Genomic DNA, 22,546 nt, shown 5'->3' with positions numbered 1-22,546 from the left:
ATTTCACATGTGCTTAAGTGATTCATGCTTCTCCATGTTTGATCACCACCTACAGTCTACATCGTACAACTACGGCTTATTCTTTCTCATTATCCTTTTTCAGTAAAGACAGTGCTCTAGCTAATTACTTAGCATTACTTTACATTTCCCAGTAATATTGTAATTTTGCTGTGTTTGTTTTAATTCCTGAGCAAAAATTCCATTGATTCATCCACAATTTCATCCAGAGTTCTTTCTGTCTCTCCAGAGATTACAGTTCATTAAAAACTCTGTTGTTTGTATATGTAATTGGAAAGAATGTGTGTACTTGGCTACTAGCTAAGAGCAACAGTACATAAATTAAACATTAGTTAAGATTGTTTGCTTGCATTTTTGGAGGCCCAGTTGTAATATCAACAAAATACTTGTGAAAAAAACATCTACGAAACACAGCACTACCTAGAGCAACTGAGGTTTTGCAAACAGTTTGAAATGCCCCAATTTACATATAGAATTGGTTATCTGTGGATACAACAAAATTCTCTCCATCCGATCCTCTTCTGTGTTTCCAGAAATTAGTAAAGAATCTTCAGTGCTAAAACAGTCATTCCTTATTAAGGCAAGCTTTTTTTTTTTTTTTTTGAGACTCTTTTTCTTTATTTGCTACTGAGATGACTACATGCAATTACCTTCTGTCCATATTCAGATACATTCTTTCAGCTTCTTCAAATCTGCTAAAATAGGCTGCCACTTCTGCTTGCTTCATTGACTCGCTCTGCAAGTTGCCTAGACGCTTCACAAATTTAATACCTTGATAATCTTTGCATCGTACAAAAGCTTGTTCAGCAGTCTGCAGATCCAGCTTCTGAAGAGCAGCTTCAGCTAGGAGACGCCTGTGTGAAAAACAAACATAAAGGATGGAAAAGCAGTTATAAGGTAAATTAAATGAGGATCCATTTAACTAGTCATTATTCAAAGACAACATTCAAGTTACTCTAATTGTATTGTTTACTACCTAATCTTAATTCAGTTGTATGTTTGTCCCCAGTACATTCTGTGATCTCTACAGTACTTGCTCAGGGTAAGATGTTCAAATAATTGCTCTCATACTCTTTAGTTCAACTGTTCAAATGGACACTGGCTTGGGAGGAATGGGCAGGGTTTGAGTATTAAAGTTGTCCTATGTGAAGTGTGTTGCTGGTCTCGATGTAGTTCCATTTAGATATTTCTACCTATGCATATATCATAACTTTAAGCCTTGATGGCAGCCTCAGTCTGAAGGCCTCCAACGAAACTAGCCATGAAGTATAAGATATCTGTCTAATCCATCTGGATATTCCTTGTCCAGTTAGGACAAAAGTCTAGGACAGCATGGCAGTTTGGGAAACCTTGTACTGGTACCGCTCCATTGGTTCGTTCTGCAAATAGAGAATTTCTGCCTTCAGGCCAGGTAAATTTAGACTGGCTGATTGACACTGTGAAACAAAGCCAGTGCAGTAGGGCACTGACAAAACCAATATTATTATTACTGTATTCAGTGACCTAAGCCATGCTTAGGCAGCATCAACTCAGTATTTTTGAATCAATTTGAGAAGGTCAGTATCACTTCAACTCAAATGCTCATCACTGACATCAGTGAAACCAATAGAAAAACAGCATGGCAAATTTAATTGATCTGCAACACACGTCATCCCGTTTGTTGCATTCTAGCAGTAAGGGCACTGTCCCGTTCTGATCTAGAATATATTTGCTTTATACCCAGCACTTCTAATCCCTTTCTTCCGTGTAACTATGTAACATATTATATGTTTCATTACATAATGACAATTAGGTTAATGGCAATTTTGGAGCAAGGTGAACAGCATTTGACATATATTTTGTGATTTTATGATACTAAACTTTTACTGAGACATAGACTTTCAAAACTAATAATCATTTTATATTGAATAAATAGATGGTACTAGCAAAGCATGAACTTCAAAACTAAAAAAAAAATCTTCAGCTAGTTCAAGACATTAGTAAAAATGAAGACTCACAAAACTAATGTTTTACCCTACATACTCAAACTAATAAAGTTACAGCACTATGACAGAAACTTTCAACATGCAGCTATCAAATCTTGTTTTTCAGAACGTACGTTCTGGAGATGAAAGCACAACTGGATAGGAAGGAATGCTTTTTGGGACAAACTTTTAAAGTAAGTTGTCTTGGTCACACTTTCACCAATTCTAAATTCCCCTCTGAACTGTCAGAATCCCCCTTGATGCAAGCCAAACATGCAACACTGCAAGAAATCAGTTAGATTCAAAACAGAGCCAAAATTACTAAAGTAAGGTACAACTATAGAAACAATCTCCAGAGAGTTAAAGAGAATTGGCATCATTCAAGAAGTAACTCATCAATGAAGTTTTAATTTCTGCTACTGACTTTTCATTAAATTATCTACTGAGGCATTTACTCTTCCAGCACTTATGACACAGGATATTAAACAGATTTCCAGAACTTCTGTTTTCACAGATTTACTCTTACATGTTTGCTGTGCAAGATTTTCAAGCTTAGTTTAAGTATGCCAACGTCTCCTTTTCCCAGATTACTTCTGCGACGTTGCATTGTAACATGATTAACGTACTCATCCCTTCTCATTTCTGTCCTTTATGGCCTGTCCAAAATGCTAAAAGGTTAGTCAACTTCTCTTAGCTTGTTACCATTCTAATGTGTTCCTTTTACTGAGTTTTAAGCTTTTTGTCATCAAGGTTCAATATAAAATATATAAATAAATAAACACCCTCTCAACTTATGACTGATTTGAATTTTAATTTAACCAACTTAAAGTTAGCTTTTTGCCAGCTTTTTCATTTCCTTTAGATTTGCCCCTAAAAGTAGGGAGCACTGCATTTTGGGGCTCATACAGCACAGAGCAAAAAAAGTGTCCTGAGCCTGTACCCTGTACCCACCACCTTGACACACGCAGCATGCCTTCCATTCTAGCTATTACAACATCCATAAAATTTTAGAGTTCCAATTTAACAGCAGCCCACTTCTTTGGGTTCAAGAACTAGGAGCGTGGGGAAGCCCTGGCCTCAAGTTCTTTTTTTTTTTAAGATGGCTGCTCAGGAGTCTTGAACACTTGCTCAGCATCTCCTGAATTCTCAAATGCTCAGGCACAAAAACTTCACTTTATTGCATTCTGGGAAATCGTAACACCACACAGCTTGAAACAGCCCAAAAACACCAGCTGCAAAAGAGGCGGGGAGCCAGGCAAACAGGGGACTGCAAGGTTTTCTCTGGGCTTTCCCTCAACGCTGTAATACTCCTTTGGAGGTGATTCAGCCCAATGAAGACACTTTCTCAATTAGAATAGCAGCCCTTCAGAGGGCAGCTGAGCACTGCTACCTTTGGGGGTTTTTTTTGCTTTTTCTTAAATGATTCTGTTTAAAGAGTATACTGCTTTGGCTAGTTTTGAGTTGAGGTTTTGTACTTTAATACTAGATCTGTCTGAACAGAAAAAGAATAAAAAATAACACAGATTTAAACAAAGTTGTCTTATAAAGAGATTTTACCAAAGTCTTGGATGTGGATTGTCTTCTATGAATTGGGAAGATTCCTCAATGCCAACTTTTTCAATCAATGCTCTACTGTCTCGTAATGACCGAATCTCAAAATTGATGATGTAATCTTTGTTAGGATGTTCAGGATTCTAAAATAATAGATAAAAGAAACATTATTTTATTCCATGTCACCTTTATTTTCACCCAACATAGATATCTACTGTTCAGATCATTAAGACAGACACCATTTTTTCCTACAAAATAAAATTAATTATACTTACCTTTAATATTTCATCCAGAAGAACAGATTTGATTTCCAAGTCTTCAAAGTTGCAAATATATCCAGAAGTTTGTATAGGTTCCTTAAAGTTAAATAAGTTACAAAGGAATGAACTTGTATTCTGTCTGATGAAATCATAACCAAATCTGTTAGGTATATATAAAGAGACTTTCTTCTTCTCCAAACTAAGATTTAATTGCATTTCCAACAGGAAACAAATACTAAAATCATTAACATTATTGACAATTCCATATACACAGACATAATTAAAAATCCTCATGTTTTGGGAAAGAGGCAAAAGAAAATCTGACAATATTTAGATTCAACTGAACTGTGTTTTACAAATATATTTGTTAAAATTATGTTTGTATTTTTCAAAGCATACAAAAAATATGGTCCTGAAAAACATCTCATACATTTAAGAAAAATATGACAGCATTTTTATCTTTCCAGGACTGATATTTCATTTTACTTATTTGTTCCTAAACAACACTCCCACATTAGAGCTGACTAGATTTTGAGATTTCCAGAAGCAAGTTTATTTATATAAACACTTGCCTAATTGAATGGTAAGCAAAAGAACAATACTATTCAACATCAAGCCGTTAGCTTACAAGTGATTTTGTAAAATTAGTAGTTTACATGTGTTAATATTTACCTCCGGATCCAAGTTTCTGAAAACATACATTCTTGTTTTCTCCATCATTGCAAACAAATCTGGGTTATCTTTGGCCCATTTCATATCCCAGACATCTTTGCGTTCCAGTTTCAGATGCTCACCTATCACTTGCTGTCCTGTACTGTCTACTACCCGTGTATCCAAGTCAAAGAAAGTTAAAACACCTGAAAGGTCTATGATAGCAACACGACTACAGAAAAACAAAAGAAGAAAAACCAAGACAGCTAATTAATACTATTCAAGGTTGTGAATCTGAAATAGTTCCCTAAACTGGCACACTCAGGTCGAATTGCCCCTCTAATCTAATACCAGTATAATCCCATAGATTCAGTGAAATGCATGTAATTTTCATTACGAATTAACAACTGAACAGAGTTGGTTTTCATTATTTACTAGGAGGCAATGAAGCAGATTCTTAAATTAAAAAGACAGTGCAGTAATGCAGACTGTTAATCTCTAAACCAGGATTTCTTATATTTCAACAAACAGTAATCTTTAGGTTTTTTTCCAGACAAAATATGCAGTATAACCAAATTAATCTTTGAAGTTATTTAAAATACAGGAAAAATAAATTTCTAAAGGGTTACATGTTAAAATTTCCAGTTACATCGATCTTCAGTGAATCATAGTAGCCTGCATTTACTACAACATCATTTTAAAAGCATTTCTAAATATTGAACGGTATTTATCCACCCTTAATCTCTATTAAAATTTCAAAAGCAATTTAGAAAGTTAACTTCAAAATGCTTATGGATCTGAGCCTTTTCCACAAGCAAACAGCTTGGGTTCAAAACAAAAATAAATGGCAAAGTGATCTAGTCAGAGCCGCAGAAGTGAAGCAATCTGTTCTTGGTCTATACCTAAAAAGGTGATCAATCTACACACACATTATGAATTTTGTTTGAAATTATAAAGTTATTTTGAAGTGATTAATATTGTCTTACAAGTTCTCTTTACTCAGTATATTTTTTTACTTTTCTGCAGACTCTCATACTCACTCTTATAAAAAAAAAAAAAAAAAAAAAAATGGCTGTTAAGTAAAGCAAATTCAGTATTGGCACAGCTGAAGGTTAGGAAAACCAGTCTTACTAGAGGCTTACCACCAGCTACGGCTTGTAACAATGGAAAATTAACATGGGATGAACAAAGTTTCCAGACATCAGAAGGACACAGAAAAATAAAGAAGCCTTAGATATAAAATTTCAGGTTATAACTTTGTCAATTCATGTCATGATCAGAGGAAGCTTATGTTTGGTTCATCTAAGATAACAAAGATAATTTCATGTATGTTTCCTTAAACTTCCCCCACATACCCGAGTTTAAAACTTGAGAGCTTTCCTCTGAGAGACTGTGTTTGTAATCTGATGACTGGCCAGGTGTAATTAACTAGTAGTAAATAAATGGTTAAGCAACCATTAATAACAACTTAAATTCACACATAGTTTATATTAAAGTAAAATTAGTACATTTTAGAATCACAGAATTCATAGAATTGGCATTTTTCACCAATTGTAGTGGTTTATTTTAAAATTGGATACCTGTGTTGGAAGCAGATGTGTAACTTACCTGGAGTTGCAATTCAAAGACAGCTGATACGCACGACAGTTCAGGCTATACTTCTGTACCATACCAACGGTAGGAAGATTGTATCTCTGAATAGTGCCCGATTCTCTTCCCTGGAGAAAAGACATACTTGTTTATTGAGCTATTTTTTACATCAATAAACTCTTTAAAAAGGTTTTATTTATATACTGTCCTAGACAAAAGAGGTTTTGGATAAGTGACAAAGCAGAAGCAGAGAGAAGGAATGTCATCATCCTAGAAGTTACAAATGCTGCTGATTACATAAGATACTTCTTAAGATGCGACAATTTACAGATCTGTTTAAAGCAGGGATGTTAAAACGAAAAGCCATAGTCCACATACAGCCTACAGAACAGTTTCAGGACCCTAGCACTTCCCCATGAACCTTCAGACATGGTCTACATAAAAAAAGAACAGCATAAAGATCCCTGTCCCAAACTGGTAGATCCACTCAAACAGTATCAGCTTGGGTCTGAAAGCAGTACAGCTGTGTTCGTGTAGTGCTGTCTGCCTGCTAACAAGTTTCACCGGTTACTTCCAAGACCTAAGCTAGCTTTAAAAGTAAATGCTGAAAAATACATGGGTTATTCAAAGGCTTGAGCAACAGTAAACAAATCTAAGTACCAATGTGGTTTATCTTTAGAGAATTTTGCTGAATGACACACCCATGCCCTATGTCAAGACACTATCAGGCCAACAGTCTAATATGAGTTTGACATCCCTGGACTGAAATGATCACTGCCACTATTTTCTCATGGTGTTTCTGTAGACTGAACAACATACTCGTTATTCTACCTACTGTTTAACCCTTATGCTGAAAATGAGTTGCTATTAAAGGTACTCCAAACATTATTCCTTTTTTTCTCCCCCCAAGCCATCACTAAGATCCTCAGCATAAATCACCTTTCATCTTTGACTTCTTCACATCTGTATACCCTATAAACTGCAAAGCAGATTTGGTCAGAAGTGTTAGAAAATTTAACTGCTGTAATATGCATTCAGCTTCAGCACATTTACCCAGATCTGGTCTCAAAGGCATTTCCTTTCATTCCCTTCCTCTTAACCAGGCAGTGATTAATAATTGTCTTAATTTAATTTTCTCACTCTTATTCTTCAAGCACAAACCTGCTAACCTTTTTTCATTCATGTTTTCTCCTGTGACCCACTGATTTTGTAAAATGTAGTCAAACAACAGAGAAAAAAAAAAAAAACATATCACCGTAGTAGGAACATGAGAAAACATCAAGATCTTTCTTGGGAAGGTGGATAAAACGAAGAAATAGTGTTGTTCTATCTTTGTTCTGCTCAGTTAGTTTGCTTTAAAGCCCACCCATATGTCTGTTCATCTAATGAGATCACTCATTTCAGATGGAAAGAAAAAATGCACCAGTTGTTCGGCATGATACAATACCTCATACCTAAGACATGTATAATCCATAAATGTATTAATGGGTATATAGCATTCTACATACATGTGATATTATCTATCATCATACTATTAATATGTAAATAGACAAACTTTGTAAATATTTGTGCATTTACATACAACCTATAAGAGACTTCCCAGAACTCAGATGACAGAATTAAGTTCTAACGTGGACTTTATCAAACCCTACGTATATGTACTAACTCAGGCAACTAGTCTGTACTTAAATTGTAAGCACTTAGTGAATTAGCCCTCCTAAAGAAAGACTCCAAGTTAACAGAAGAACTTCTGAAAAGTTAGCTTTGAGGAAGTCTAGAAAGAGATTACATCTGTATAAGTTCTAAATTCAGAAATGCTTTGAAATTATGACTGCTTATGAACACACTGCAGAAGAATCTTCTGCCTACAAGCACAAGAGGCAATTAGGAGTTATTTTAATCATGTCACTTACCACAAGTAGTATCTTATCAGATGCTGTTATTGCACAAATTGGATCTCTTGTTCCCTGAAAGTATATAAGCGATATCAGGATCAGTTTTAATGCAACAGTAAGAATGCAGTGTTAAAGAAAGAAGTTTTATTTACATATACAAGAATGTTACTAAGTATCCACGTGAAAAGGGGCTATCAAACCTTGTCAGTATACAATAAATGGATAATTTATTACATTAGTAGCCTTTGTTATGGGAATCATGATAATAAAAATATTAACAGCTTCCTTTCTTCTCCTGCCCTTCCTCCAGAAAAATAAGAAACCCAAAATGTAACAGGTGTTTAACAGAAAACACAAGAAGGCAACTATCCCCGACTTGTGAGCCCTGAAATTAATTTCAGGTATATTGGTAAATAGAAAAGCAAACACATGCGTGCACGCACACACACACACATAGTGAAAAAGGCAAAAAATATTAGAAAAGATTACAACAGTTAATGAGTTTCAACAAGCTTATACTTTATTGAAGTAAGGGGAGCTGCTTCGTACCAAGAAGACCGCCGATGTTTTCATACTGGACCCCAGAATATACTTTTTCTATGTTCTCTATAGTTTGGTGTACATTTCCAGTAATATATAATGGCACAGTAACAACACACTAACCAGAAGGAAGAAAAATAACACTTATATACAAAAGGCAGAAGTAAAAGAAAGTTTAAATATGACCACTCCTACTAATGAAAATCTATGAAAATAAATATTCTCTTTCAAGTTACCAGTGACATCACAATAAACTAGTTAAAAACATCACTCACTTCAATAGCTCTGCTGTAATCAAGGTGTCCATCTCCAGATCCTGAGGGGGTGTCATCAATATGATAAATCCTGTAGAAAAGGGAAGTTAGAAGAAAAAGTGAGTCCGAAGAAAGGATCATTTTTATAGTATATAATCATTGGAAAAGAAACCACTGCAATGGTAAAAGAGCATAAAAGCTATGCCTGCTCTTATGTTCCAGTGGTATCCCCTTTGATAACTCAGCTTTGTATTGATATAAAGATGTGGTACTTGCTTTCACTTTCACAGCCCCCAATGGTCTACTCCCATATGATCTATAAATTTTCATTCTGCAACAAGAAGTTCCTGCAAACCATCAGCCACCTCAGTTGTCTCTTTTCAAATGTGCACTTCTGTATTTTCTCAGGCTCTTCTCCATACTTACGGGGAGTCTCACCATCAGATCCACAAAACTTGTGTATTACTATATTCAATACTTCATTATAACTTCTCTTTTGCCTTAAAAAGTAGCATTAGGAAAAATTTTAGACTGCTAAAATCGTAGTTTATGTTGAATTACAACTATTTACTTTTTCAGTATTTCTGTCAAATTTACAATCTTGTCCAAGGCTAGGACATTCAGGTACTAGAAAAATATGAGTTCTTACACCATGTACAAATAATTACTCATTATTATAGATATATGGTGACAGGAGATGGTAGATTTATAGAAAGGTGCTATAGCATCTCTATGGAAGAAAACATAAAATAACACAAAAGAAAATCAGAACAAAGTTGTAAGCTTCTGAACGTCACAGAAAAGTTAATGCCACTAGTGAGCACCTGGGAAGGAAATATTTTGGAGGCAAGGTGATGTTGACTTTGGCTTGTTTAGTTTGAGAGGATAAAAGTCCAGACAGGATTAGACTTCAAAGATACAATCAGGTACAAGTGTATTTAGAGAAGAACTAGCTGGATAGACTATGTCCTTACAGCCAATGACACACAAAAAGCAGGAATGGAATACAGCTGCCTAGAAACCAAGAGTATGGAGAAGAAAAAGGAGAAGGGGAAAAAAAGCATCAAGATGCACAGCTCTGTAAGGGAAGCACACAGCAAGCAAATGGAGACACTGAACAGGAACTAATCAAAAAAAGTCTAAGAGGTTTGGATAACAAACTGACATTTGTTATGAAAAACTGTTCTTTAGTATTTAATCTTACAGGCTTGCAAGTCAACAAATCTAAGCAGAAAAATGAGAAGACAGGAGTTCATATTTTAGACATGGATTATACCAATGCAAAGGAAGAAAAATTACAAAGCCTGAAGACAAACCTTTCCCTGCCTTCTTTTCTGGTCCGTGCTACCTGATTAATTTCCATTGCTGTGAGCTTCTTGGCCACACGATACTGCCAGATGTAAAATGCTTCTTTTGAAGCTGCTATCACATGCGTTTTGGTCATTGTGACAAACAACGGCCCTGTTATGAAACCCAAATGGTTGTAAAATTAGTGTGCTAGACGCTAATTTGTAAACTTTTTCTTAGGTGGATGAAATCATATCTCCATAGGTTACAAGAAGAAAAAACAACAAAAAAAAAAAAAAAAAAAAAAAAAACCAAAAAAAAAACCCCACACCACACACAACCTACCAGCAGTTTTCATTAATTTCTAAGAAATTTCACTAGGGCCTTGTGGCCTTGTTCAGAAGAACAGAGAAATTATTTACAAGTGCTGACACTTTTCTCCCTCTTATTTCAGCAAATTTCCATGTGCTTATGCAGAAGACATCAAATATACATAGACAAATTTTCAGGTTCATGACCAGTTCAGGAATATCTCAAATCTCTAATGAGATTTATGAAATACCTCCATATCTGACATATTTGTAATTATTCAAATATAAAAGGAAGACTACTCAAAAGTTGACAATCTAGAAGAGATTCTTTGATTAGCACCACTTCACAACAGTTTACAAATTTTGAGTTAGACAAGACCTAGAAATGCTATTTGTATCTTAGTTAATAGCTGGGCCAAACAACAATTCTTTATCTGCATGGCAGCAAATTAAATATTTAGCAAAGTGTGTGCTTAGTCTTACATTAGTGCATCCAAAGATCACAGTGTACAAAGAGAAGGCATTTTCTTTACTTTAGCCCTAAACCCATTTAGAATACATGGATAAATTGAGTGTTTCATTACTGCTGTCAATGTTCAGTGAACAATGGGAAAAAAAATAAAATACATATATATGCACACCATTACAGTATTCTAATACACTGCCTTGACTGTACTGTGGTTCTTTTTTTTTTCTTTTACAGTCCTTTGTTTCATCTTTCTGAAACCCAGTGAATGCACATAAAAAGGCATAGGAAAAAAAAATGTAAAACCTTATGCAATAAATCCCCCAATATTTTCAAATTCTACAAGTAAATCAGTATGCTACCAGACAAAACAGGCAAATTCAAAAGAACTGTGTAGCCCAATCTGTTAGTGAAACACTGAGTCAATACAGACAACAGGCTGTCAGCACAAAATCTGATTGTTTTACAGTGAATCTATGACAATCTCTCTTTTTTTTTTTTTCTCCTGTATTTTAACACAGAATAGAACTCTGGAGGGAGCTATAAGCCTGCCATAAAGAAGAGCAGTGCTACGAGAGACAGATGAGGAAAGACTGGTTGAACAGATTTTATTTCTTTGAATCCAAGAGGATTATATAAACTACCTGATGGCTCTAGAATACTTTTTAGTATAAATGTAAATACTGGATAAGAAGGCTTAGTGATGGTGCTTACCATGTGAACAGTACAGTTGTTTACATTACGTGCAACTCAGTATATTTCATATACTTGTAACACATTCATTTCAATAATTAGACACATACAACTGAAGGATATAGTCTACTCGGTTTCATTAACATCATTAATAAATTCTCTATGTATTTACTCTGTTATTACCTTGCAGTTGTACATACCATATCAATGCTTTTATCCTTGAAAAATGAAACATGAGAATCTCCCGACTCGTGAGGGAATAAGGTTTCCTCTTGCTTAAATCACTAAATTTTAGTATTAAGCCTCGTATTTGGACTCAAATTAGTCAACGTTTAAACACTTTACTGCAAGACAATGCTAAACCAAGCCCACATCTGAAAGCCGTGGGCATTCCTCAGACTCACCAGGTGACTCCCCATTTGACCTACAGCTCCCATGGAGCCTAAACTTACTCATTTGTGCACACTTGGAAGTATCCCAGTCTGGGAAAAAAAAAAAGGATGTTAACGTAAGCTCTGTTGTGATGCAGAAACAAGATGGCAACACATCTATGCTTTATCCAGAGGAATACAATCAATTAGGGATTTTTATGAACATGCCTAAGATTTAAACTCATTGTTGCTGTCAAAAAAACCCACATACCAACCTATAGCACATTTCCCTGCCACTTCTTTTGTATCAGCTTTAGCAGTAGCTTGACCACAGAGTAAGCTGGATCAGTTCATTCATCCAACTGATATCAAAATTAAATAAATAAAAGATTAGTTTAAGTTGATTAAATGGAAAAATCACAAATGTTGGAGAGGGCAGGAATGAGCAGCCAGCATAGAGGGCAGGGCCCTCCCTTCTCTGCAGCAGCAGGCTAAACAATGACTGGATTTAAGCCAAATGTGAAATTGCAGGGAGAGGGATATACAGCACAGAGACACAATCATCAGGATCAGATTCTTTCAAAAACACATCTGGAAGAGCAGTACCTATATGTGGGGACCAATGCTTTTACAAATTACCTATATAGCTTAAACAATTGCTTAAAAGTAGGACATACGGGTTTTTTTTCCTCAAATTGCTTTAGCGTTTTATACTGGCCAGTCATTAAACAAGGAAAGACAAAAAACAAACAGAAGAGTTTGTGGAAAAAGAAACTAAAATCCAGGTCTAGACTGGACATTTATTTACAGAGAGGATGGTTAAATGGGGAACAGGCTTCCTAGAGAGGTGGTCAATGCCCCAAGCCTGCCAGTGTTTAAGAAGCATTTGGACAATGCCCTTAACAACACGCTTTAACTTTTCGTGAGCCCTAGAGTGGTCAGGCAGTTGGACTAGACGATCATTGTAGGTCCCTTCCAGCTGAACTACTCCATTCTATTCTATTCTATTCTTCCTTCTCACCTCAGAGCCTTAATCACTGGGCTACACTCTGCTCCTAAAATGCTTTCCTTCCTGGCTGTGTAACAGCATAGCTTCAATACAAGGAGAGGATGCCTTGGATGCCTAGGACGAGGGGTAATGGTTTTAAAATAGAGGGGGATAGATTTAGATTGGAAATTAGGAAAAAATTTTTTTACAATGGGAGTTGTAGAACACTGGAACAGGTTGCCCAGAAAGGTGGTGGAGGCCCCATCCCTGGAAACGTTCAAGGCCAGGCTGGATGAGGTTCTGAGCAACCTGATCTAGTCAGGGATGTCCCTGCTCCTTGCAGGGGGGTTGGACTAGATGACCTTTGAAGGTCCCTTCCAACTCTAACCATTCTGTGATTCTATGCCCTAACCACTCCAAGTCTGGGCTGTTGCTGGGGCAGAGAAGGAAGGAATTTGTCCTTTTCTGGGAAAGGAAAGGTGCTCATTTCAATCCCTTCAGGCTGAGGAAGATCTAAAATCCCTTTCTAGGCAGCTGGTTTAACTACTTAGTTTCCTTTAGAATTCATACTTTGATTATTAAACAGACAGAAACGCAAGCACATTAAGTCAGCAGGAGGCGAGAGATTCGGACATTCTTCTGCTCAGCGTTTCCACTGCATAGCAGCTTTCTGTCCTGAACACACGGACTTCTTCAATTGTTTAGCTTTTCCCACTGATTTTGCAGATTGCTAACTTTGGTATTAATGTCTTAATAGTTAATTTTCAGACTTTGAAAATATGTATGGAAAACATTTAAAAAGGTGCTCTCCTTTTCAGTGATAAAATACTGAAAGGGATTAAACACACCATCCCATCAAAGCAATGCCAACATGTGAAACAACTGCCCTTTTAGTTTTTTCTGGCTCTTCTTTCTCTTCTCACCTCATTTCTCTTCACTGGTCCTTCATAAAACCTCCTTCATGAAGGAGAGAAATGTTATTACTTAGATATCCAGGAATCTCAAATAACCTCCTCCGATGTCTGTATTTCATCCACACTCACTCTATCTCACTTGAAAACAGTTAGAACATGTCCAATCTTCTTCAAAAAAAATAGTAGATGGAAAACAAACTTCATACATGACTATATTACTTCGCTGCATGAAAAAGGTGAGACACTTTCTAGTATATGAAATAGGATATACAAACACAAGAGGGACAAGTAATCCTACCTAAACCCGATGGAAAGAAAGCAATCTGACAGGCAGATACAAGACTAAATTGTTATTTTCATGCAAGGCTGTTACAAGCTGCTCCTGAGAACCTGGAACAAACTTAGTCTGGTCAATAACATCTACCTAATTTTAGAGCTCAATTCAAATGTCTCTGGAAGTATTACCTCATAAAAAGAAGAAAACATCAAACAGCAGCAGGGACAACTCAACTGCACATGGGACAACTCATGCATGACCACAGTTTACAGAACACAAAGAAATAAAAAAAAAAAAAAAAAAAATAGAGTTTACTTTAAAATGATCAACTTTAAGTAACAGCAATTCAAGTGCTGTTCCACATGGAATTCAGTCATCCTTGTGAAGGCATCTAGGAGGGAGGCGAAACACCTACACGTGACTCCAGCACTCTGCCTTTAATCCGCCTGTATGTGGATCAGGCTGTTATATTCATTTCACTGGGCGCTAACACACGTGTGAAAGACAGCTCAACACTATGTCAGTGCTCCTGAGCATATGCAAGAAGATGATATAATCCAGCTTGAGTGACATTTTCTTAGCAGAGACCATCTGTTGTGTTTCCATTATAAAGATACTATACAGCAAAATATTTAACCTTCTGTAGTTTATATTTAGTTATTCATGAAAAGACTTTGACAGAAAGCCTGTGAAACACGCACAGAAGAAACTGTGTTGATTCATTTTTGTACCTTAGTAGGATGGAACATAATAATGCTAGACAACGCAGAAAAGACTAATTTATGGGCTAGCAAACACTGGCTATTGTGAAGAACCCTAAAAACAAGGCACAGAAAGCAGAGGAAGAAAAATGCCCTTGGACAAAACAATGAGCAATATGAGGAAGAGCTGTAAGGTGAAATTATCCATCAATGTCTAAAGAAAGTTGAAGTGATGGCCTTTCACCAGATAATGACTGATTAAATCTTATTTTGCCATCATTAGCAGAGGCAAGCGTTAGAAAGCTAATGACATAATTAAAATCTCAACAGAATAAAGGGAATAAGCACTTTTCTTTTTGAGCCTTTCTTGAACTATTGGCTTAGAGCCCAACAACATAAGATTTACATCTCCTTGGAGTGAATCAAACATTGCGCACTGTCAAAATTACTTTGTCATTAGAAGATTAAGAGCACTTAGTTGAAACAATTTTATAAAATGTTATTGACAATTTGTACAAATTTTGCCTTAACACATGTTTATTATTCAAATGCTTCATCAACTACTTAGCATTCCCAGATTAGCAATCTTTTTTCTCCACTGTCAATTCCCTACCAAAGTCAAAGCCCAAGAGACCTACAGGGCGCCAAAGTCTCAAGGAGGAGTAAAATCTTTACGCTTAGCAGAGAGCCAGGCGATTGCTATTCCAACAAGGGGCAGTCTGCTAAAAAACAAAGATATTTTGTGTTCAATTTGAAGTAATCACAGCCAGTCAAAAAGTATACTTTAGACTCATGGAGGTCAAGAGCACTCGCTTAAGAATAGGCAGGAGCACACAGATACCGAGTGGTCTGTTGAGAAACATCCTGCTATATGAGAAGGCATTGTCATGGTTTTGTTAGTGAGGGGGGGCCTAAGGTGGCAGCTTCTGTAGGAAACTGCTAGAAGTTGCTCTCCTTTGTTCAGTGGACTCGGCCGGTCCTAGGGCGGACCTGCTGCTGGCCAAGGCCGAGCCGATTGGTAGCAGAATGTTCCGTGATAACGCCTCTGCGATAACGTATTTAAGAAGGGGAAAACAGGAAAAAAAAAAGGAGAAGAGAAGATGTGAAGAAGCTGAGAGGGGGCAGAGGAGCAAAGGGGGAGGCGCAGGCCTCATGGGCCTTGCAGGCCTCACCCTCTGGCCTCTCGCCAGGCAGCCGACTGGGCCCAACTCGGTCCAGCCCGGCTGCAAGAAGTGGAGAGGAGATGAGAAGTGAATAAGATGTAAAAAGGATCCTGAGAGACATCTACCAGCCTGTTGTGAGGAACGGCTGCAGACGCCAAGGTCAGTTCAGAAGGAGGGGGAGGAGTAATGCGGCTCCTGGCCAAGATTCCCCTGCAGCCTGTGGTGACGACCACGGTGGAGCAGGTTGTCCCCCTGCAGCCCATGGAGGTCCACGGAGGAGCAGAGATCCACCTGGAGCCCGTGAAGGACCCCGTACCGGGGGAGGTGGATGCCTGAAAGCGGCTGTGGCCCATGGAGGGCCCGCTGGGACAGCTGTTCTGAAGGGACTGAACTCCGTGGAAGAGATGACCCACGCTGGAGCAGTTCCACAAAGGACTGTGGCCCGTGGGAGGGACCCCACGATGGAGCAGGGGAGGAATGTGAGGAGTTCTTCCCCTGACAATGAAGCAGCGGCGTGAAACAACGTATGATGAACTGACTGCAACCCCCATTCCCTCTTCCCTCCTGTGCTGCTCGGGGGTGGGGGGAAGGTAGTAGAGATAATGTTAAGCTTGGGAAGAGGGAGGGGTGGAGAGAGGTTATCTTGTTCTCTGTCTCATTATCCTGCTGTTTGTAGTAATAAATGAATAGTTTTCCCCAGGTCGAGTCTGTTTTGCCCGTGATGGTAACTTTAAGGATTTCTCCCTGTCCTTATCTCAAACCTCGAGCCGTTTTTCCTTATTTTTTCTCCCCCTGTTCTCTCGGAGGGTGGGGGGAGTGAGAGAGAGACTGTGTTGTCTGGTCTTGATCAGGGCTGAACTACGACCGTTATTTTGGCACCCAACGTGGGGCTCGAACCCACGAGCCTGGGATTAAGAGTCCCATGCTCTACCGACTGAGCTATCCGGGCTCTACAACAGGCATTTTTCATAACTATTTATGAAAATCAATGGAAGTAACAACCTAAATGTTTTACAACCACTCTGAAATACGGCACTTAAAAGTCTAAAACAAGAACAAGAGTTCAAAATAAAAATTACCTAAACAACTTATTTTCTGGACAGAATTCAATGTAACAATTTATCACTCTACTAAAAGAGAATAGCCTTAAAAACTGTTTTCATACAAAGAAGATAAAGAATTTCACAGACAGATAATGTATTTTTCATAAGCCAATAATATCTTTTACTCAAGATAACTGGATGGTATATTTTGTACTGCTTAATGATTACTCTCACCTGAGTAATCATTACAACTCACCGGAGTTGATTTTTTTCATTTATAAACAGGACAAAAGGATACTGATTTTGTTAGAAATTATGCACCAACTGGAATCTCAAAAGAACTTACAGAAAAGTCTTCTGCCTTTAAGGTTTTACAAGATCTTCTCTCGCTATTGCCCTAAGCAAGGCCAGCCAGCTGCTTAAGTTCAGCACTGTCAGATTGGAACAATTATACTTTCTACTGCCAAGAAGCTCCAACTGTGACAAACAGCACGATATACTGTATATTAAGACCTTGACTGTGTACAAGTGTCTACACCTCGCACAAATTGACCTTATGTTAAAAATATTCCAAGTTGTTCTATAAAGTTGTATCTTCAAAGGTTACAAAAAAGGATAGTAACTATGATAAAATCAGCACAATGTGTTCCAAAAGTGTTTTATTTATAGGCATTTGCTTTTCACTTTCAGCTTCAATCCCTTCTGGAAGCTTGGTAGGCGAACTTTAAAGGAGTCTTACAGAATGCATTTATTTAAAAAAAAAAAAAAAAAAAAAGGCTGCATCTTTGGCTGTTTTTACTACACAGCAATGAAAGACTTGCTTGTTATGTTTGAACTAATGAGCCTACAAAAATTTTACAGGACTCAAAAATGCAAATATTCCTAACCTCAAGTATTTGTCCATCTATGAGTTTAAAGGCTATAATGCCTAGCATTTTCACGAATCAATTCACTAGGGAAAGAGCATTGTAAATCTATGCACTAAACTGATCCTCTGACATTGAAAGGAACAGAAACAGACTGCAGAAAGCTTAGTTAAGCTAAAGGAAGATAAGCTTTTTCCAGATTGTTTAATCTCTTCAGCACAAATACAGTTGGAACAACAGCAGCATTTTTTAATTAAATAGCATTTCTCTAACTGTTTTCAGTCACTGGAGAATATTCTCTTCTTGTGTACAGACACCTGTAGGAGATGGGTCATAATAGGGGAATCAAAGAAACTGATAGCTTTGTTTATAATATAAATAAAACTATCACAGATTAAGATTTAGAAAGCTCACATAAACAGAACACCAGAAAAATGCAAAGAAAACATTTTAAATGCAGAGTTAGAGGTGTACATGCAAAGCTAATTTTGACCGTTTGAGTGGGATTTGTCTCGCCTAATTTTAGACATCTCTGACAGAGATGAGCTGGTTGCCCTGGACTTCTTTGTACCCAATGGAGAGCAAAAAGACCCCTTTCAGGAATGATTCACTGAAATTATTTTAGACATCAAGTGTAGAAATAAGATTAACTACTCCCTATAAGTCCCTGAATCCTTCTCACCGCCCCAATCCCACCTGTCAAGTTAGTCCAGGAGACTGGTAGGCACATAAAGTATAGAAGGGGGACAGGACAGGAAGAAAACAACAGGCACCCCACCCACACCACTACCACCCACCATATCGTCTTACTTCAGTGCTCAGTTTTGGGGTTGGTTTTTTTTATTCCCCTCCATCCATTGTAAAATTCTTGGTATTGAATTTCCTGGGCACTTTAATCCTTAAGATTCTAATGTGCCACTCCTATTGTGAAAAGTGGCAAGAGGGCATCAAATTGACATAAACAGAAATTATGAGACTAAAAAGTACCACAATATTTCATAAACATTCCACAGGACAAAGAAGCCAAGCTCATTCATCAGAGCAGGACACCCTTCATTTTAATTATGATCTACAATACAGGGCATGAATTTCACAATATGTATTTGACTCACAGCTGATTTCCTCCTATCACTGATTACACTTACAAACTTAGTTAATATATCATAAAAAACTGCACTAGTTGAGGAAAATAATAATCTCTATAATTTCAACTATTTCTATTCTTTTGTTGATTTTTCCTACCTCTATTCTTCTGTGAATTGTTGTTACTTCCTTGTCTTACAGCTCTTCACTTTACTTTCCTCATCATTTCTACCTCACCAAAACTTTGCTAGACACTTTTCCCACCTGTTTTATCAGACAGAATGGCTGTTTGTTTATTGTTTAATACTAACACCAAGCATTACCAGTATGGCTTGGAACTAACTTCTCTAATGAGACTCATTTAGACAGAAGAGTTATTTTTTTTTTGCAAAGAGGATGAAACAATGGCTCTAGGAGGTTGCTTACATGGAAAAAAAGTGCATGAAGTTTCTTGTCATAATAGCTAGATCTCTTTTTGGCACAGGTAGGGAAAATATTTTGGTTTAGTTTGTTTAAAAATTAAACCTAATTTCTGTAGGATCAGAGCACGTAAATTCTAAAGCTATATACACATACTAAGGAGACACCTTTACATTAGGAAAGTAAAAGGGGAGGAATTCTTCTAAGTTTACAATAAGCAATCTGTTTTTATCCATAACTTGTTCCAATACAGCTATGCTCCTCTCCTGTATCAACCATGCACAGGATTTTTTTTTTTCTTAAGTATTTCAGGGTGCTCAGAAAGTGCTCTAGCACTGAGCACAGCAGTGGTATAGTGTATCCCACCTTTCTAAAACAGTGGAATCACATCAGATGTCTACTGCCAAACAGACTTTCTACTTACCATCATTTTAGCTAAGAGGTTCTAAAAATAAGTAATTTGCTTTTTATTTAAATAACTATACTCTCCTCTATCATTCAAAAGCAAATAAATATTTTTCCAAAAATTCATTACAAATGATTTAGCCTTTCATCAAAACAGAAAAAGTTAATCAAAGAACCAAGTGTCAAAAAGAAAAAAAACTGCAAATGGGGTTCACAGCGTCTGTTGTGAATCCAAGTTCAGATCTATTTGGATAACAAACCAGAAATAAAGCGAAACCCAGAACAAACAGAAGTGGAGCAATTAATCCAAAAGTCAATTGATTTGTCAATTTGTCCACACTTCCCTCATCTGTTTGAAGGGAAAAATCAATGATTTATTCTCTAGCAAGACCCTCAGAAAACAATGGTTTGCCATTACTTGGCAATGTTCTGTACCACACCTGCAGCAAACAAGCAGTAGGGAAAGCCTGGAATTCAGATCTGTTTAGGATTTGGGGGTATTTTCGTACTTCTGTTATAATCCACTGATTTTTTTTTTTTTAATTTTTCATTTATAATGTGAAACTATTTAGATAAAACAACTACTTAGATAAAACAATGGTGAGGAAGATGAAAAATAAAATAAATTATCAACATTGAAATATGAGAAATTGATCTTTAAGATATTTGGGAAGCAGCAACAGGTTGTTTTTAAATTAAAGCCCAGACCAATCTTTTCCACTTGCTCTGAGAAACAGGACCCTCTTCAAAGAAGTACATTTTCTTAAAAAGGAGTTGAATTACCACTGTTGTGAAGGAAAATCTGAATCACCAAGAAAAACCATTAAAAAAAAAAAGAAAAGTAACATTTTTTTTTTAATTCTATTGTAGTTTGTTTCAATTTAGCCAATTTTTACAAGGAATAGGATTGGTTTTATAAGCAACTATTTTTATTAACAGAGTAATTAATAGATCATTTCCAACACAAATTAAAGTTCATAACACAGGAACCCTTGATTACATGTTTATTACATTTAGAGAGAGTCCAAGCAGAAGCAAGCAGCCAATATAAAATCATAGTTAGAACCACATATAGAACAGAAGGTCACAACATTTGGATGGAAGGGGTGTTGCCACACAGCGATTGTTTCATTGAACAACAGACTTGAATAAGAAATTCATTATAAAGACTAGAGAAAAAAAAAAAAAAAAAACAACAGAATAAGACTATTGCAAGTTGCTTACCAATATCAATATATTTTGGGTCCAAGGGAGTGCCAATAGAATTGCAGAGCACCAGCACATACTGTATGGAAATAAAAGCAACTGTCATTACTACCACGTTTTTTGAAAATCAGTAAACTATACAAGATTTTCTGTGAAGGTGTATCTCCTAACCCACATTTCACACAATCTAATGCTGATCAGCAACAGAAAACAGAGGCACACCACAACTGCAGTAAATATAAAGCAGCATAAGCATGAGAGTAATGAGATACTTGCCGATTAGCACTATACACGAAGCCAAGCACAGAACAGGAAAGTGACCAGCTGTTTTAAGTGAAGGAGCAAATCTACCACACAAAATACAATACATAGGACTACCACCAGCAGATAACATGTGAGCACGACTGCCAGCGTCCCACCCCCTGCTCTGTGGGGTACAGACTGCAATTATTTACTATTATGATACACCTGCAATTTCTCAGTGACTCAACTCTCGCTTAGCTGTTCATGCAAAAGATAATCTAATAAACTGCATCAGATCCCCTCACTCGCTCCCAGAAGTTAGGACCATTGTTCTATCCTTTGCAGACCTCTGTCTCCTAAAATCTCCAAGAGGGCGACAGTGTGGGGAGAACTGTGAATAAGGTTATCCCTCTGCTCTGCAGTGTCGCAGATACTGCAAAACTGATGAGTTTTGTTAGTTTTGCCTTTCTTGTAATCCTGCTCAGAAGGCTTTGATAGCACAGACACCTCAGACTGGTGTGTTAAATTCAGGAAGATGCAAATAAATCAAAATTGACCTGAACACCAATGCTTCATTGTTGTTGCTGATGTACTTATTTTTCCAAACCTAAATCAAGGATTTAATAGCTTTATGATGATTATACGAGAAAATAAGAATGCCTGGGATGAGAAGTGTTGAAATTCAGTAGCAACTTTTACTGTAAAGTCTTTAAGATTTAAAAAAAACAAACAAACAAACAACCCACAGGGCTGCCAAAACTTGAATTGCCTAAGAGCTGTTATCCTGACTCTCCAGGAAATGGAAGATAATTAGTTCTTCGTAGCTCTTTCACCTCCTGAACAATTCATGTAATTGCGATAGTAGACTACAGCAACTGTACAGCTTGCCTCTTTAAACTGACAGATTGCTAGCCTATTAATGACATAAGAAAGGCAGAATTTAAGTTTCAGCTACAGTATAAGCTTCATTCTTTCAAAGAAAAAGATCTGAACAAGGATTTATTTTCATTAAATACTTTATTTTTCTGGTTCTGCCACCAATAAACACCTCTCAAAACCAGTACTTTTATTTCTTTGTTCATGAGTTAAACTTACCACCAGCATTCTCAAATTTCTCTTTTTTAAAAAAAATAAATAAATAAATAAAAATATATGTTGAGCCTCCACCTCTGCAGGAAACCACATCTGGCTCTTTAAACTAGTTATTGTTTGCTTCCATTATGTTTATATTAATTCTTCTCCAATAAATTATCCCAACATTCACTCTTTAATCAAGTCCTCTTTTATGCCCCTTTTATTTATTTCTGAGACTCTGAAGTCAGTAGATCAGAGAGTGCCAAGGGCTGACGGAGTAACAGTATCCAAGACAGAGGCTGCATGAGCTAC

General features: G+C 36.9%; 1 protein-coding gene and 1 non-coding gene across 5 annotated transcripts in view; both read right to left on the bottom strand.

Moving 5' to 3' along the window:
* The window catches only part of WDR35 (WD repeat domain 35), a 49,322-nt gene that overhangs the window by 10,818 nt on the left and 15,958 nt on the right, over positions 1-22,546 (bottom strand). For all 4 annotated transcript variants that reach the window (XM_086745129.1, XM_086745127.1, XM_086745126.1 and 1 more), the window contains 9 exons: positions 20,936-20,996; positions 10,040-10,184; positions 8,745-8,814; positions 7,948-8,001; positions 6,053-6,162; positions 4,466-4,676; positions 3,809-3,889; positions 3,540-3,676; positions 669-872 (listed from right to left, as the gene is read on the bottom strand). In XM_086745129.1, the coding sequence (XP_086601255.1) occupies positions 669-872; positions 3,540-3,676; positions 3,809-3,889; positions 4,466-4,676; positions 6,053-6,162; positions 7,948-8,001; positions 8,745-8,814; positions 10,040-10,184; positions 20,936-20,996 (1,073 nt within the window). The remainder of the gene's footprint in view (positions 1-668; positions 873-3,539; positions 3,677-3,808; positions 3,890-4,465; positions 4,677-6,052; positions 6,163-7,947; positions 8,002-8,744; positions 8,815-10,039; positions 10,185-20,935; positions 20,997-22,546) is intronic.
* On the bottom strand, positions 16,771-16,843 carry TRNAK-CUU (transfer RNA lysine (anticodon CUU)). The gene has a single exon. It is a non-coding gene; the product is annotated as a tRNA-Lys (tRNA).

Source organism: Chlamydotis macqueenii, chromosome 3 (assembly GCF_036417535.1).
Source record: "Chlamydotis macqueenii isolate bChlMac1 chromosome 3, bChlMac1.mat, whole genome shotgun sequence".
In the NCBI taxonomy this organism is placed as follows: Eukaryota; Metazoa; Chordata; class Aves; order Otidiformes; family Otididae; genus Chlamydotis; species Chlamydotis macqueenii.
This window is presented reverse-complemented; position numbering and strand designations above follow the sequence as displayed.